The sequence below is a fragment of the Argiope bruennichi genome, chromosome 4 (genome assembly GCF_947563725.1).
Source record: "Argiope bruennichi chromosome 4, qqArgBrue1.1, whole genome shotgun sequence".
NCBI classification, from domain to species: Eukaryota; Metazoa; Arthropoda; class Arachnida; order Araneae; family Araneidae; genus Argiope; species Argiope bruennichi.
This window is the reverse complement of record NC_079154.1, coordinates 57,759,694-57,778,510: the sequence shown is the minus strand read 5'-3', so window position 1 is coordinate 57,778,510 and position 18,817 is coordinate 57,759,694. Positions and strand designations below refer to the sequence as shown.

At 25.9% G+C, this 18,817-nt stretch overlaps 1 protein-coding gene across 1 annotated transcript in view; it reads left to right on the top strand.

The window, feature by feature from the left end:
- The first annotated feature begins 263 nt into the window (after positions 1-263).
- LOC129966077 (retinal-specific phospholipid-transporting ATPase ABCA4-like) overlaps positions 264-18,817 on the top strand; it is a 61,280-nt gene continuing 42,726 nt past the window's right edge. The window contains exons 1-6 of the mRNA XM_056080446.1: positions 264-619; positions 3,252-3,643; positions 8,608-8,829; positions 10,519-10,616; positions 13,441-13,596; positions 15,374-15,611. Of these exons, the coding sequence (XP_055936421.1) occupies positions 3,274-3,643; positions 8,608-8,829; positions 10,519-10,616; positions 13,441-13,596; positions 15,374-15,611 (1,084 nt within the window). The 5' untranslated portion in view covers positions 264-619; positions 3,252-3,273. The remainder of the gene's footprint in view (positions 620-3,251; positions 3,644-8,607; positions 8,830-10,518; positions 10,617-13,440; positions 13,597-15,373; positions 15,612-18,817) is intronic.

Genomic DNA, 18,817 nt, shown 5'->3' with positions numbered 1-18,817 from the left:
AAATCGTGGATTAAATCAAGTAAATTTGAAGTTCAGTCTTTCTTTCTTTCTTTTTTTTTTTTTCATAATTTCCAAATATTGATAAACGTTGGGAAGTGTCTTCAAAAGTGTAAAAAATTAAAATTGTGCTCATTATTTTAAACCAAGGTTCTTTTCTTTATAAGGCCTGTTAATAATTCAGCAACTTAAAATTGAAATTGCTATCCGCTATTTAAAGTGTTTATAAACTTCTACTTTCTACTTCATCCATTGATGTCATTGTTTGTAGTTGCGGTTTCGAATTGTGTATATGGTTTAGGTTTCTGTTTAGGAATCAGATACCTGAATCATCAAGAACTACGATTCTAGAGAATTCGCCGGAGAACACACCTTCATTACTTCCTTCCTTCCTGAATCATCATATTTGATTACTGTAATTTCCACGCTGAAATGTAATACGTATAAGTATATGAATTCAATGTACGAAATTAGAAAATCATCTCCGAGAAAGAAATTATTGTTTAAATCAGTGGCAAATTTTATTGAAACGTTGAGAAATTCAAATGATAATTGGAAAAGTATTACTTTAATAGTTTGAAATCTTCAATATTAAAGAATTTGAAACTCTTTTTCTTTGCAGGTAAGACTTAAAAATTAAAAATAATTATGTCTTTGATTTTTCCTTTAAAGGGAGCATAAAAGTTTGTTATTTTATTCGAACTTTCATATTTAGAGTTAGCTTGAGTATATATAAAAAATAGTGTTTTAAAGTTCAGAGAATATAAATTTACTATATTTTTATTAGTTACGTATAATATTTAATTGTGTTATATGGAAAATCTTAACTGGAGATGCAATAATGAAAGTGGAAATATGGAGCTGCATAAGTTAACTTGATATAATTGATTAATTTACTGCTATTACAGAGTGTCTTTAAATTCATTTGAAGTCCTCACATATGGGATTTTTACTAACTTAGTTTATTTCATTTCACAGCTCCATATTTGTATTATCCTATAAAACTATAGTTCTTGCTTCACTATGAAACTGAATATATTTGTTATAAAGTGCCTTTAATCTTAGTTTTAAAATAATGAGGATAATTTTTAGCTAGCAAACTTATTGTGTAAATATACTGTCATAAAATGACAGATTATGATGCATGTTTTATATATTGCAGACCATCTTTACAAAAATTTCCATTTGATTTTGATATTAAATATTAAAATGCTTTTTTGATATTTTTTTATTGCATTTGTGTCTTTATTACCACACTTAAACAAATTTCTCCTATTTATTTTGATTAATAAAAGCACATATTTTCCCTTTTCATCTTTACTAAAAGTTTTTAACTGTTAATATTAACAAGCCATCTTTAACAACTAGTTATTTTATGCTAATCACTTATATAACTAAAATAATTGACAAAACTAAAGAACCATTCCCTTGCCACTAATGCTGCATTGCTTTGTCAATTTTTATTTGATATAAAATTAATACAACAATAGTCATAAGAAAGATGAATGAATTTTATATCAAATTATTAATGACCTTCTTTAACTACCATGCATAGTTTTTTAAAAAAACAGCACTTCACTTTACATTCTTATCAGGAACATAGGCTGTGAGATGTTTGTTACAATCACAAAATAAAATATCTGGTGTAAAGCTCGTGACTTATAAATATGTCATTAAGGTTTTCTGAACATCTTACTTCAAAATGATAGATGATTTTATTGAATTGAATTAGTGCAGAATATAATATTATAGATTAAAATTAAATATTATTATGTTAATATTACAAAATAAAAACTTGTAAAAAGGGGATAGGAAGTTCACATGTTAATATTTTAACTTTGTTATGTCTTTAATTTTAAAATTAATTTTACTTGTATGAAACAGGCATTGTCAAAATTGTTGTGAGCTGAGTATTTCTATACATGATTCCATTATGACTGTGATTTGCAGCTTGGGAAACCTTGATTTATGCAGTTAAGGTTATGATCAAATGCTTTTTAAATAGTAAACTGTAATCCTTAGAGTTGCTAGAGGTAAATTGAATATATTGTTCTGGAAAACTGTTTTATTGTTTTTTTTTTTTTTTTTTTCAGATGTATCAATATTCTCAAGAAATATATGCAAGACTGTTTCTGATATTTTATTTAAACTTAATCTTGCCCCAATGAAATCTGAAAATAATGGTACTTTTTAATTAAAAAAAACATTGACTGTAGGAATTTTCCGTTAGCTAAAAATGATAATTAAGCTGAAAAAACAAGCAAAACCCTTTTTTTTTTTATTAAACTGGCAAACAATTGATATTTAAGAATTGTTCTGTTGTGTATATATATATATATATATGCTAATGTCATACAGTGTTTTTATTTTATGAAAAATACAATAGTAAAGTAGCTTAAGCCATAGCTTATGACTTTTTAGGCTTTTCTTCTCTGCTCTAATCAGTAATTTCTAAACATTCTTGGAAAGTTTTGACTGATTATAATTTTGATTACTATATCTGTAATACACAAACAAAAAAATATATATAAAGCTTTTTCAAATATTTGTTTCTGTTAGTCAGAAGGGAAAAAGGAAGGGGAAGAGAATGAAGCTATATTTAATTAAAAGCAACTGCTAAAAATTTGTAAAAATCAATGAAACTATTTCATAGTAATTAAACAAAGGTAATTGAAAAGTTAATTATTTGTTCTTTAAGATGATATTTAAGTCATTTCTGTACATTTATTATTTATGAAATTATAAACAGAAGCAAAAATCCTGCATTTTTACATATTTTTTTTATTTAATTTAATATCATTCTTAATTATGCTTATAAATATTTAATGTTCACATTTGTAAATAACACAGTTGATCTGGAAATATACTCCATAATGGCATATGCAATTTTCATGTTGCTGTTCCATTTCAGAATATCTGTAACATATCGTATTTTCTGCTTTATATTATGTAACCAAACTTGTTCTGCACATAAGAAGTTAGTTGACATGTTTGCTGTACATTTATATTTATACAATGTTTAAATGTAATAGTTCTTCTGAAGGATAAAATATCTAATGGTATTCAATTACTCTTTTTTCATATATGTATAAAAATTAAAGTATAAATATATGTTTCTTGACTCATTTCTGGATAATTTGATCCTGCTTTGTAATGAAAGCACGATAAATACATGCTTTATTTTGCTTTAATAGGAAACTTTTTTTAAGTTTTAAGTTTTTTTTTTCTATTTTATCATATTTTTCTGTTTCCAGGTTCAAAGAAGAAATTTTAAAAATGGCAGAAACAAGTGGTCTCCGACAGTTTCTGATTTTACTGTATAAAGGATTTCTTCTCCGAAAGCGTCATTATATTATCACTTTCTTTGAAATTGTGATTCCTATCTTTATTGCAACAATACCATGCATAATATTATCAGAAACATCCACTGAATACGATGTCGAATTTTATCAGAGTTCTGAAAATTTAAATGAAGAACCTCTTTGGTTTAACTATTCAACTTATCTTCCATTTGATCCATTTTACTACAAACCACCTGCAGGTTCTTTAGAACTTGTTTATACACCTTCAAATACCATAACAGAACAATTTATGAATGATTCAGCCAAGATGTTTCTAAAAAACACTCTTTATGAGGGCACAATAGGTAAGTACATTACTTTAAAAAAATTAAATTAAGTCTTGGTGCAAGGATTTTTTTTTATTGCTATTAAAAATATTTTCTATTATTTGTGCTTTGATTGTTTTTCTTTATAATAATGTAATTTTGATTACCAACAGCGGATGGGGGCAGAAAATAATATTATTTAAATATTTATTAATGTAAATATATATAAAGTCAGTAATTCATATTCAGCAAATTTGTCTTAGTTAGGTATAATATTTTAGGTATTTTTATATTTGAGTAATCCTATCTTTGCTTAACATGAATATAGTCATTATGCTGTGTATACTTATAAATAAGTGGGAAAAAACCCTATTTGTACTAAGATGTGGCAAGTTTTTGATTTGGTCTCTGTTAACTCAATTATATGAAATTTTAGTATGAAGTATTTATTTATTTTTCGAAGAGATTTAAAAAATATGAATTAAAATATAAATTTTTTTAAAGAATACTTATATTCTTCATGAATAATTTATTTTAAAATATTGTATGTTTATAATAACTATTTTTGAAAAGAACATATGTAAAATAATTGATACATGCTGTCAGTTTTTATTTTTAACATTTTAAAATTAGATAGATAGTGCTAGTTAATAAAAGAAGAAGTGTAAATATTTAATGACTGTATTTTAATAGCCATTTATATATGATAAATTTCTTATATGTCAAGCTAACAAGAAGATAATTTTGGAATTAACTACTGTTTATTTTTTAATCAGAGGGCATGATTTATACATGTAGATGAAGGGTGGAAATGTGTCCATTCACAATGGGACACAATAGAAAAACAGTATTTTTACTAAGAGGTTTTTAAAGTTTTTTTTTTTTTTTTTTTTTTTTTTGACATGTGTCAATTTAGGAAAGGAAATCTTGGATATTTTTGGAAGGAATGCTATGGATACTAGGGATTTTTATCTTTGCACTTACATCAGAAGAACTGAACAGTCATCAGTTTCTTTAAAACATGTTAAATTTAATTAAATAAAAAAGTGGAGTTTAAATCAGGTGATAAGAGAACATTTTAGTGTAAAGTAGTATAGCTAATTTAAAATAAAAAATAAGGAGTTAAGATTTAAATTAGATTAAGAGATATTATTACACATATAAAAACTGACTTGCACTTTTTGGTGTATACTAAATCTACTATCAGAAGTCAAACATCAACAAATTTATATATGAGGCTAGCTTGAGTGTTAATGAAAAATATGTGAGTTGTCCAAAAATAGTAATTTATAAAAAGAAATGTAATTAAGTTTAATCATTTTTGTTATTTATTACATAATTTATTATGAGTAATTTGTTCAAACTATAAATTGGACTGTGGAACATGACCAAAAAGTGTAATGAATTATATTCTTTTTCTCATATATCAGGTTGTGTACAGTTTTTCATTTCTCCATTTTAAGAATAAAGTAGTGTTTAAGCAATATTTTCTATAATTCTAATCACACAGTATTTATTTGATGTTTTCTTTTAAATGAATTAACCAGTCTTTAAATATAATCTAAAGGCTATATGTGCTCATAAAAAAAAATATTTTTTCTTTATTGTTAGTTTCTGCTTATATCACCTTGATCTTCTAATGTCTTAATGTGTTTCTAAATGTTTTGATTGAATAGCTCTAATTCTTGAGAAATTTATTTTTAAAGTAGATAAATCATATTTAAAAAAAATATAAATTCATATAATTCTGAAATCTTAATGTATTATCTATGCTTTAAAAATATATATATGCTATTTATTTATGTATTTTCATAAAATTCAGTGGGAATATTTGGTACTGAATGCTGGAAATACAAAAAACAAACAATGATTTGTTAATTTATTTGGCTATTTAATAGAATATAATATATAATATGGTTTTTATATTCCATGAATTAAAGAGAATGAATGAATTAATACTAAGGATGCAAGTCCTATTAATAAAATTGCTTTAACTTATTAACTGATTATGCCAGAAGATACAAAATTTCATACTTTGTTTTAAAATATGAAATACAGGGTGTTTATAAAGTCCCGGACCCATTTTGATGTTTAATAATTCATAAAATAATAAAGATATAAACACACTTATGACATTTATTGATGGAATAACTCATATATTTTACTTTTCAGGTTTGAATATTTTTACTTTTGTAAATATCGTCTGCGCGTGTGGTTAATTTCAGATAATTTCATTTTCCAGTCTAAATATCTGTATTTTTCTAAATATTGTCTGCTTATTAATTGCATTTTTCTCTCTTTTGTTTTTGTCAACTATTGCAATGTTATGTTTACTTTTGATGTGTTTGTTCTATGTAGTACTTTTGTATGTGATGTTTTATTCGAGCGGATATTAAGGAGAATGCATACACCACAAGAGAAAGCACAGATTTTATGGTGGTTCATAGAAATGAAATCGATAGTGCAAGCACAGAGAAATTTCAGAAGAATTTACCAAAAAGATCCTCCATCCAAAAACAGCATCTTGCGGTGGAAAAAGAATTTTCTAGAAATTGGAAGTATCGAAGATAAGAAACGTTCCAGACGTCCTTGCACAAGTGATTTTGATGTTGAGTGTGTCAGAGAGACATTTTTACACAATCCTAGAATATCTGTGAGATCAGCGGCAACAGAATTGGATATGCCAATTTCGACGGTGTACAAGGTTATTAAGAAAAAATTAAGACTGCATGCATACAAAGTTCAAATTGTACAAGTTTTGGAACCGAACGATAGACCTAGGAGGATGGCCTTTGCAACAGATATGCTAAGGAGGATAGAAGATGCTGCTGATTTTCTGAAGAGCATAATGTTCTCCGATGAAGCATCCTTTCATGTTTCTGGCATTGTTAATCGCCATAAAGTGCGCAAATGGCTCTGTGGATGCCGACATGCTTGTCACTACCTGGCGTGAAATTGACTATCGACTTGATATTCTCCGTGCGACGAAGGGGGCACACGTGGAAGTTCATTGACAAGGGTCATGAAACTTTTTGAGTCTATTTAACCATTTATGTTATTAATTTAAATCTATCTTTATTATTTTATGAGTTATTAAATATCAAAATGGGTCCGGGACTTTATAAACACCCTGTATAATAAAAATAAACAATTGAATTTATTTAATCAAAATAAACAATTGAAAGCTGCTAATATGTAGCTTTTAATATTTTTCTCTTGAGATATCTGGGATGAAAAATGTTCAAATTATAATATTTTAATTGGTTCCTTTCTGACAAGTATTTCTTTGGTTCTTTTTGACAAGTATTGAAGTACATACTAAATATCCCATTTTCTTTGTTTTACTAGAATTATCAAAATGCAAAACAGATGTGCTAATACCATAACAGGCAATTTGTTCAATTTTATTGCAAATTCTTTGATCATAGTGGATAACTGTATTGGATGTGATTTTGCATATTTTGGTGGGAAATGATATTTTGTCCCATGATATATGTTCAATTGAAATAATTGTTGCTGAAAGTTTTAAAAAATTTAATGGGCAATTTAGAATATTGTAATTTATTTATTATACGCTATTAATATCTAAACACAGTTTTCTTATTTAGTATGCCATGTATTTCAGAGATTAATTTTATGCGATTCTAAAAGACCTACTTGAGGAAATAATAGGCTGTGTAATTTTTCGCACCTGACCTAGGATAGCTGTTTTGAGATATTTTAAAAAAATTACTCAGCTAAAATTTTTGTCGGTTTTCAGAAGTATGGTGTTTGTAATATGTTATTTCTTATCTCTTTTAAATAAACTGAGTAAGTTGATATGTGTCATTGTTTTATTTTGTATGATTCAGCAGAAGTGTCTTTCTGCTCATACGATATGTTGCAACAACAAAGGATCGGATGCAATCATAGTCTGTATTAACCAAAATTCAATGAATTGCAAGAAAGTTATGAAATGTGAGCTAGAGTTTTTAATCAATATTATCTACTACGATATTCGTAAAATAGTTATTCATTCAAGCATTTATATGAATAATTATTTCAAACTACTGTTTTTAAAATTTTTTACTAATTTTCTACAATCTCTTAACAAATATTGTTAAAAAAAAAAGGCAGTTGTTTATAAAGAGTTTTTTAAAGCACTGCCTAAAATTCATTCATTTGTTCTGTAGGAGAGGAAGGGTGATTGATTTATGGTTTTGGGTTTAACTTGTAGCACCTTTGGCAACCAGCTTACCTCAGATCTTATTTTAGGATTTAGTTGCCACTATTCTCAGGTAGTCTTCCAGAAATGGACGTATCACTAATATTAAAATTGACTTCAAAAAACTTTCTGCAATAATTAAAGTGCATGAAATTTTCAATGGCATCATCACCAGTGATAACACAAACGCACGCACGCACGAACACACACACACACACACACGTATATATTTTGTATCCTCATTGTTTTTAGAAAATACAAATAAATGAAATATCAGCAATGCGCATTCACCTTATTTTATGCCCTTTAATTCTTTACAAAATTTTTAAAATGCTATCAAATAAAATTTTTTTCTCTCAACTATTTGTTTCAGTTCTTTCTTTTAGACAGTATCAAAATTTTACATGCAAAATATGTAGCATCATATCCATCTAATATAGAAAATGAGAGGAACTTTTGAAACAATTCAGTTTCTAATCTCTGACATTATGTATCTTCATGTTTCTAAGTTAATATAAAATTATATCCTCATTTTTGAAAAAAATCATTCTTTGTTTGCTTATTTTTTAAAAAGGAAGGGAGAAATCACATTTGAGAAAATTATAAGAAGAAAGTTGTATATATATATAAATAATTGTTGTATTTTTTTAATGAAAAGAAAACTGTATGTTCATAAAAGTTACTAGTTTATAGATATATATTGCTATAAGTTACTGTTTTATTTTAAATTTGCTACTCGATAATATTTATATTAGTTTTCATATGACAAATAAATCATTTGATGTATTCATGATTCCAGAATTGAGAGGCATGAAAACTGAAAAAGAATTGGAGAGCTACTGTGTATATGAGCTACAGAAGACACGTGGTGCTCAACGAATGATTGGAACTGTTTTTAATGATTTTGGAGATAAACTACCAGGCTCTTTAAATTACAAAATTCGTTATGGTGCTCAAATGTATGGACCTTCATCTTATATTCCATTGAAGTATCAAGTAAATGGACCACATGTAAACAATGGTAAGTTATTTGGAATTTTGATATCAAAAATTTGAATTTTTAATTTTATTTTATGCTTAACGGGTTTAATAACTTTCATTTCAGAGAGGGAAAATGAAAGATTTAATTTTATACGTACAATAAAATATTTGTTTGTTAATTATTTTATATAAGTATTTAAAAATATATTTATATATTCGTTTTCATTTTAGCAAAATATTTCTTACTTCTGATTGGTAACTTTATGTATTTTTAATTATTTTGTTTTTTTTATATATGTTAAAAAATAAATCTGCTATCATGTTGGACTTTTAAGTGGTTTTAAGGTTATTTCTGCATTGAGGGAAAAAATATCAAGAGAAATTTTTATTTTTTAAAATATGACACACATAAAAAAGAGTAAATGGTAGGAAGAATTTACATTAAGAAATAAAGAGAATTATTTTATAAAAATTTGAAAGTAAGTTAATATTGCATTTTAATTCACATTTAAGTTTTATCAGGACTTTGGTATGTGAATTTAACCAATGGTATAGAACTGAATTGAAAATTTTGAACAATGAAAAACTTCTTATTTCCCATTAATTAAATATTGTATTCATAAGCAAATAAAATATATTTACTATATATAATCTCAAAATGTTGTAATTGCTTCATCAAATATTTAACTTGATTTTCTTCCATTGTTGAAAATTAAAGAAAAAATGTTTAATATATGTTGACAAATAGTGCTAAGATGTTCTGGACTGATCTCCATTAGAAAAGCTTGTTTGCACAATCAACAGAACTTAAATAAGACAATTGAAATAATGCTGTTTTAATGTGTATCAGTTTGACTGGATTATAAGTTTGAGTATTTATCCAAAATTAAATATAGCCATTATTCATAGCAAACCAGCTGTTTGCTAGAGATGATTTCTGTGTGCATGTGTATGTCGCAATTAAATTTAAAAATATAAATTATTAGTTAAAGTAGAAACAGCATTTCATTATTTTTGCAATTATGTTTTATAGAAACCTGTTGCTCTATGTTGGTGGAAATGAATTCTTTTATTAATAACTGAAATAAAGGAAACAGAAAGGTACAATAACAAAATTGAGTTGGGAAGCCAGTTTTAATGTAGAAAGCAAATTCAAAAATTATTGAAGTATTCTAGCAGTCTTGAAGAAATTAAACTTAAACTATAAACATTTGTTAGACTAAAATAGAAATCTAATATTAATTAAACATGAAAATGAAAAATGAAATTGCTATGATAAATATTGTATTGCTTTGAAAAATGAAATTGCTATGATAAATAACTCAGAAATTTGAATTATGTATAATTCGCATGTGAATTCAGCAAACAAACAAAAAGAATACTTATCAAACAACTGTATTTTCTGGAAAAATGAATTCTAATACTCTCATACTATACTTTTTTAAAAATCTGTTTTACCATTTAATTTAATATATATTTCCGTGTCTTTGTTTTAGCCAAAATAAATAGGGAGTTCCATACATTTGTGAACCAAATTGCTTATTATTTATTGAATGTCTTTCTTTTTTATGTTTAAAATTTTCTTATTTTTAAATATTGTCTTCCTTATTTTCTTTGGATAAAATTTTCTTGATTTGCTTTACTAGTGTTCCATTTAAGTTTGGCAAACTATTGCTAAATGTGTACATTGTACATTAATGATAAAATCTTTTCTTCCACCTTTTTTTAGATTATTCTAGGTCTTTCTTTCTGTCTTGGCAAGCATCTGTCGAAGAGACATTTATTCTAAAGAAAGCAGAGGAGCAAGGCAAAAACGTTAACTACAAAGTTTGTAATTTTACTTGGATCTTTTTTACTCATTTACTTGGAAAAAATGTCTTAATTTTTTTAAATCAATTCCCAAATTTTGTTTCTTGTTGATATAACTAATGCATTTTAATTTTCATATTAATTAGTTTCTTACAAATATAAAAATATATGATTTGAGGGATTGAAAAATTTAATTTCAAAAGTAATTTTGCTAAAGTATAAGAAGATTCAAGCTAACATCATTAAGAAAATTGCTAAGCTCTAGTTTTGTGGTATTGAGTAATGTAGTTTATTATTAAAAATAAAATTGTTTTTTTATAAGTTGTCAATAACACAAATTTTTGATTAAGCCGATATAAAATGGCACCTTTTGCTACAGCTTACTGCCTTTGTTTCATTTGATGTTAATTTTGATTGTTATAAAGTTAATGGAAAAGTAATTATTTTCCCCCCTATTCATATTATAGTACTTGCAATTCGACTTTGTCTACAATAGAGATAAAGTAGTGTATTATTTATTAAAAAAATGATTCACAAATGCTGATTTACATATTATCGTGCTTTCAGTTTCAAAATGTATTGGTGATAGAAGCTTAAGGAAAGGATGAGCGAAAAATGATAAATTTAAAACTTATTATTTAGCACCAAGTTTAATTGAATAATTAAATATTATAAATTGCAGTTAGGAAGGAGTAATATGCCTTCTTAAAAGTTGATTTAAGTGCCATATGTCAAGATACATTTTTCTAATGGAAAAAAATATTTTGAACTGACTTTAGTGATGCCATTTTTTCAAATTTTGCTCATGATACAAAGGATAGATAAAATATTTCAATAACTAACATGAAATATGATGTGTTTAATAAGATAATATGAAATTAACTGCATAAATCAATTTACATATGATATTTAATAGTTTGTTCACACTAAATAATGAATTACATGACAGATATGAAATTATAGTATAAATTACAATTATATTTAAAAAAAGAAAGAAAATGAAATGTTAATATACGAATTAGGTAAAACTTATTGAATTTTAATGTATAGATAAAATATGATGAAAGTATGATTCATGTTGAAAGATCCTACTTTTGAAATTTGCATTAATATATGATAAATACACATTGATATATAATATAATTGAAACTAAAATGAAGCTGTAAACTTGTGTTAGGCTAATTATTATTTTTTTTTTTCATTTCATTTTGATTTCATTTCTTTGATTTACTTTCTTTGTTGCCTTTCCTCCCATATTTCATCTCGTATTATTTTTTATTTTATTATATTTTTATATGTGCGTATCTATTAAGGAATCAAAATATTGTGAAAAAATCAAACAGATAGAGATTGAGCAGTTTTGATTAAATGTTTAAATAAATTTGTTTAGATTAAATAAAATCCTGCTATAATTAATTAGATTATTAGAAACTTTCAAGACAACCTGAAATGAAGTTCATTGTTCAGGAAGCACTATCATTAAATTTGTTTCTATGTTGTAATTAAATAAAAGGAAAAAAATTATATAGTTAATTGTAGTTTTAATTATTAATCTTTATTACATTGAATATTGGCATTTAGAATTAATTGAAACATAATAATTAATTTTAATAGTATTAGGACCCTATATAGAATTACTATTATTTTCATACTTGTATAATGCACCTAGTAGCTTTCTCAATATTGTCATTTCACATTGTAATGTTAGAATGATTGTTTTGTAATTTTATTATTTTTTATTTTTGTGTAAGTAAATATTTTTAGGGCATATTTCCATAGCAAAAATTTGAAGTCTAGTTTCTTTTTATTTAATTAGGTGTTATAAAATTATATAAAAAGAATTTAACAGCTCCATAAAAATAGGGAAAATTCAAGGAATTAAAAAAATTATCAATAAAACAAGGGGAAATGAATTTTGAAATTTTTCTTAAACACTGAGGAAATGCAAGAAATTTCAGATTTCTTAGTTTTTTTCCTCACCTAAAAAATGCCAATCTCTTTAAACATTGCCAAAGTAAAAACAAAACAAAACAAAAAAAAAACTATCTCTGATGCTTTAAAAACAAAACAATATCATTCGCAACTGCTAAACCACAAAAATTCACCCATTTTCTACTTTCCTTTTCTTCAGATATCCAAAACTGAGAATTTCCATTGAGACCAATTTCCAAAACTGAAGAAACAAACAAACAGCAACAACAAAAAACAACAACAAAAAACAGAAATTGGGATAATGACTATAAGCTAGTTAAATATTAGTGGTAAAAAATGCTCTTTTTTGCAGAATGTTTTATATTTGTGAAGAACACGAGAAAAAAAAATAAATGCATGCCTTAAAATTTTGCAGTTTTATAAATTCAACCCACATTTCACTAATTGAAAAACGGCAGTTTTATGTGAAAAATGAATGCTTGATTTGCTTCAACTTCTTTATTCCAATGTGCAAATTTCTACTGTATCTCCAAAACATGCAAAGATATGATTTGAAATTTTCCTGAAAAAATTAAAAAGCTAATAAAAAGAACAGTTTGATTAATTTAATAAAGAACTTCTTCAGATGATTTCTGCTCCAATATTTCACGATCCAAAGTATTTTCTGATTTTTGGAAATTCATAAAAATAATTCTTGTATTGATGGTCAGCTAATAATTATTGCTGGTCACATCAGTGACCAGCAATATTTTGTGCTAGTCACTGTGGGGTGGATAGTATTGAAATTTTTTAAATGAAGAAGCAACAAAGTATGGTTAAAGCACTGAGACAACTAATGTTACTTTATTGTTGGAGATTCTACATATTCTTGAATTATTTATGTATATTATAAATAGTTTTATTTTTATAGGTATGGATGCAGCAGTTTCCATATCCAGTGCACAGAAATACTAACTCGAAATTTTCTATAGTTAATATTATTCCTTGGTTTTTGTGTTATGGGTATTTGGTTTTCATCATCAATATTGTGAGAAGAGTGATTGAAGAAAAGTCTAATGGTTCAAAGGTATGCTTTGATATATAGAATTGTGTTTTAAAATAAAACCTTTATAAATGTTATAGTTTTTTTTTTAAATCATCATTATAAAGAAACAGCAATTGAAATTTTAACTGCTTATTCTATAGTCTAAAATTTTTTTAATTGTCTTAGATTTTGTTATATCATTTTTAATAATATTTAATTTTGTAAATTGTGGTTTGCAATATGAGTAGAATTTTTATTATTCTATGAGAATTGATATTCTTTTAGTTACTAATTTGAGAAATTTATTAATAAATATATAAACATACCATAGGATAGTTTTGAGACACATTGTGCTATTATGTATTTTTGCTCTCTTAACCTATTTGTGACTAATTATGATCCATTGATATAATTACAGCTTTCGCAAATCTATTACACCTACTTTTAAGCATTGGTTATGGATTGTAGTTTTCAGTTATTAATTAACAAGTGCCATAGTTTATTGTTTTTTATTATAGTAAAAGGGAAGTTAGTATGGAACTTATCTCCTATTACTCAAATTGTACAGAGAGCATCAGACTAATTAAATCACATAATCTGTAACTTAAAAACAGGAATATTCTTATTTTGAAATACAATAAATAATAAACTTTTTTCAGTATTCCAGTGAGATTTGCTAAACTCTTGGAATGATTTAACTAAGTTATGAAAGTCATTAAATTGGTTACTTGTACGCTTATTTTAATTCTAAAGGATACAATTAAAAAAAAAGATGCTTATATACAAATGTATATGTAATAAATCTTTGTTTATCGGCATCTTGTAAAGTAAACTATTTTAACTGTCATTATTTTTTCCCAGAGATATAACAATTAGGAGAAAGGAGGGAGAGCATAAATACCACATGTGCTATTTTTAGAAAATGCTTTAGAGTAAAAAACATTAGTATGTGTATGTCCTGTTTTAAAATCAAATATTATAAAAAAGTGAAAAAATTAATATCATGGCATAGGCACAATTTATCCTTGTGACGTCACTACTTTGCTCATTTTTTTTCCAGTTAGCTTCACAGGCATCATTAAAAGACTAAATAGCAATTTCAGATTTATTGTTGAACTCAATAAGAGTATTTCCTATTTAGAAGTTATTAAAAAGTTGGATCAAACATTGGGAGTTTTATCAATCCCCAATCAAAAGATTTAAAGAATTTAAAAACTAAGTTCAAGAAAGAATTTTGATAATGAAAGTTGTGAATTCTCATCAGATATATATAATTCTGATATAAGATATAAGATAATTCTCTCTCATATATATATATATATATATATAAACTCAATCTCAATGTAAGGAATTTATCTTATAAATTTTATTAAATTCTCAAATTTGAATAAATCCTCTATGATTTCTGAGGAGAATTCACAACTTTCATTATCAGAATTCTTTCTTGAACTTAGTTTTCAAACTCTTAAAATCTTTTGATTGGAGATTAATAAAACTCCCAATGCTTGATCCAACTTTAAGTTACAAGGCTAATCTTACTCTTAATAGAAGAAACTGTTCCTTCTACTGAATGTTTTTATTTTCTCGATAATCTTTGATTTAAAAATACCTTGTAATGTCTTCATTATTTTATATTAAATGTTTAAATAAATTAGTATGCATAGCATTGAATTTTCTATGAAATTTGAAATGTATATACTGAGGCCTCTTAAAAATTTATAATTTATTACCATTCCTTTATCTGTTATGTAATAAATTCATTATTTTTGAAATATTTTAGTGACATTGAAATTAAAATCACATTTTAATTTTTTTGAAGGAATTGCTGAAAATGATGGGTATGACAGACTTTACTTATTGGGCAAGCACATTTATGAACTACTTCATAATCGGTTTTCTCACCATGTTGGTTATCACAATAGTTTACAAAGTTCCTTTGAAGAACTCTGTAGTATTTTTAAGGTTTATAGACTTTACGGTCCTGCTCACCATTTTCTCTCTTTACATGGCCAGTCTTATTCTGTTTTGTATGCTGTTTAGTATATTTTTCAACAAAAGTAAGTTTTTGTGACTATTAAATGTTTATTATTAACTCAAATCTTTTAAAATTAAGTTTTATACTTATATACTGTGATAAAATATTAATACAATGATAAAATATTAATTGATAAAATGATAAAGACATTCTGTTTTTGGTGAGGAAAGAGTGTATAATCATGTTCTATAAAATGGTAATAGTAATTAAAAAAATTCTATGATTTCAAAAAAAATTTTTTTTTAAGAAAACAATTGGCTGTATTTTGTCAGTCTTGCAGTAATGACTGACCAAATAAAACTGACAAACAAAATGATGACTGACAAACAAAAGAATTTTGAATTTTCTAACTATAAACTACAGAAAAAAAAAAGATGAGGGGAGATTATTATATTGTTTTTGGTTTGCTTGGATTAATCTATATTATGTATTACAGGGTGCATAGCATCATGAAAAGTGCTTAAATTTGAAAACCATTTTTAAGCACCTTAAAATGCTTAATTTATAGAAAAGGTCCTTAAAAAGTGTTTAATATTCAAAAAAAAGTCCTTAAAAAGTACTTAATTTTCTTGTAAAGTGAAGAAAGCTTTTTGTTTTGTTTTGTTTCCCCACAAGTTGAAGATGATAATTCGAAATCACAGTCATAAAGGCTTGTTTACCGGATGTATCAAAAAAGAAAACCTACAAAAGGGAAGAATTCTAAGAAGTATTCCAGGGTTTCCAGCACATATTAAGATAATGCTTAATGATTCTTTTTCACCCCCTTCCTTTCTTTTTTCCACACTCCTTTTTTTCAGGTCCCCCCTTTTTTTTCCAATGTGCATTGCCATTTATTAAAATACTCGAAGGGGCAGTGCGAAATGCGTACTATACCATACTTCGCTTGAACGACCTACTACTGATTACAGGTATTCAACTGTATTATATTGAATTGTTATTAATTGCGGTATGTAATTAATTTAGTCATTCGCTTAAAATCTAGTATGATGAAATTTTAACTTCAAGTATTTAATTTTCTCTGATCGTGATATCTTTCGTAGTATTTTTGAATGTCCCCATCCATCTGAACATTTTTATTTGTTGGACTAATCTTGCCAAATTTGTTTTGACTAAGCAAAAGGAACTGCTGTATCTGGTACTTAAATAAATAAATAAAAAAAATTGAATAAAAGTTTTTTTTTATAATTTTTTTTCAGGATTTAGGTTTTATCATTTTATAATGATTTTTTTTCTTTTTATAACTCTTACAGAAATATTTTCCCAGTAAAATCTCTCTTTATATATAAAATCTTGTCCTGAGAAATGCCTAGAATTAAGGCATTGAAGTTAGGAGCTTGAAATTTGGGAAGTTATTTTTTTTGGGGGCATTAGAGGCATACTAAGAACAGAATTTCCGAACTTTTAATTCAAAGTTTAATTTTTAAAAAAATAGAATTTTAATGCGTTTTCATCATAACATCAATGCATATATATCGCATAAAAATTATATTAACGCTATTTTAAAGGTTAAAAAAAGAATAGCTTTTGAATAAAAAAAATGTCGTTTGGTTAAATGTAATTAAAAAAAAATAATTTCTGAGGAATTAATTTTGGACACAGTTTACCACAAAAATTTTTATTATGATGAAATTGAAAATAATAGTGCTTCTTTGAATCGTTGATTTACATTATTCTGCAGCTGTTAAAAAAAAGAAAAGAAAGAAAAGAAAAAAAAATGCTTTCTTTGATTTTATTTTAACTTAAAAATTTTTTTTAAATTTATTTATTGAATAAAATTCTTTATTTGGTAAGTTTTGTTAAATTTTGAAGCAATGCGATATATTGTCTTTCTCTGGCTTAAAGAATGACTTTTTAAAAAATGCCTCAATTGTCATTTTGACTTTCTTCTATACAAAATTTAGAGAAAATTGTTCAATCATCAAAAAAATTCGAACTCGCGATTTTAATGAATCTCCACGTTTCATACCTCTTTCAGTTCGAAAGTACATTTTTGGAAAATGTCTGTGTGTGATAAAGGTAACACAAAAGCACTTTGAGTTAGTTGAATGAAATTTGGTATACGCTCTTCACACCAACCTTGTAGATTTCGATCAAATTTTCAGCTATATCCGTTTAGAGGAAATCTGTTTGTCTGTCTAACTGTTCGAATATAAGTTAGCATGATAACTGTAAAATGAAGAGAGCTAGATACTTAAAATTTAATACACAGATTTAGTATCTATTGTATAAACATCTGTCAAATTTTGAGCCAAATCCAACTAGGGATTCACCACATGTCCGTCTGTACTTTCAGAAATATGTAAACACAATACCTCAAAAATATAGCGACTTAAATATAGCAAATTTGGTATGTAATTTTGTGACTATTAGTGTAGTTTTGACTCAAATCTTTGTTTCAATCAATTAGGAAGAATGCGTCTAAAGCCCAAATTTGCTTTTCGGATACTTTCAACCGCATGCTAGAGATTAATCCCAAACCTCTTGCCAATGATCACACAATAGAATCATTAAAAATATTTAATTCATGCCTAGTATTAATATTCCGTAACATACGCCAATGCCACTCAAGGCATTTCTCTACAAAATGCAAGAAAGTTTTGGGGAGACGCTCTGACTGATTTATTTCTGTTTTACTTCCAACTACAGAGCTGATTTTTTTTTTACTTATTTTTGTTATTTATGAAAACTAGGACTTGTCAAAACATTTTCATTTCTTTGGAAACTATATATATAGTTTCTTCTGCACTTTTTTTTAAGTAAGAATTTTTGCATATAGATAAAAACGCAGGTTTTCATTAAATTTTAGGAATATTAAACGTTCAAAAAAAGACTTTTACTGCACTTAAGAAAAAGACAATTTCTTTTTAATTTGATCATTTGTGAACGCTGCTATTATTTTCTATTTAAAAAATTATTTAAAAAACATATTTAAAACATGGTATTGTTCTATCACCAATTTCATGGCATTTTGCCAATTGTATGATGATAGTCATAGGAATGCTTTAGTTTTTAGCTTTATAAGATTGCAATAAAATTACTTAATAGAATGAATACTACTTAAAATGATTACTTAATACTTTTTCCACCCAGCCATGTAGGATCTTAATTGTTGTTGATTATATAAAAATCGGATACAAAATTTGTGATCATGCTGAACTTCTACATCTTTATTGGCATTTTCAGAAGTGATGTATCTATCTGATATTTTATATTTATTTTAAGAAATCT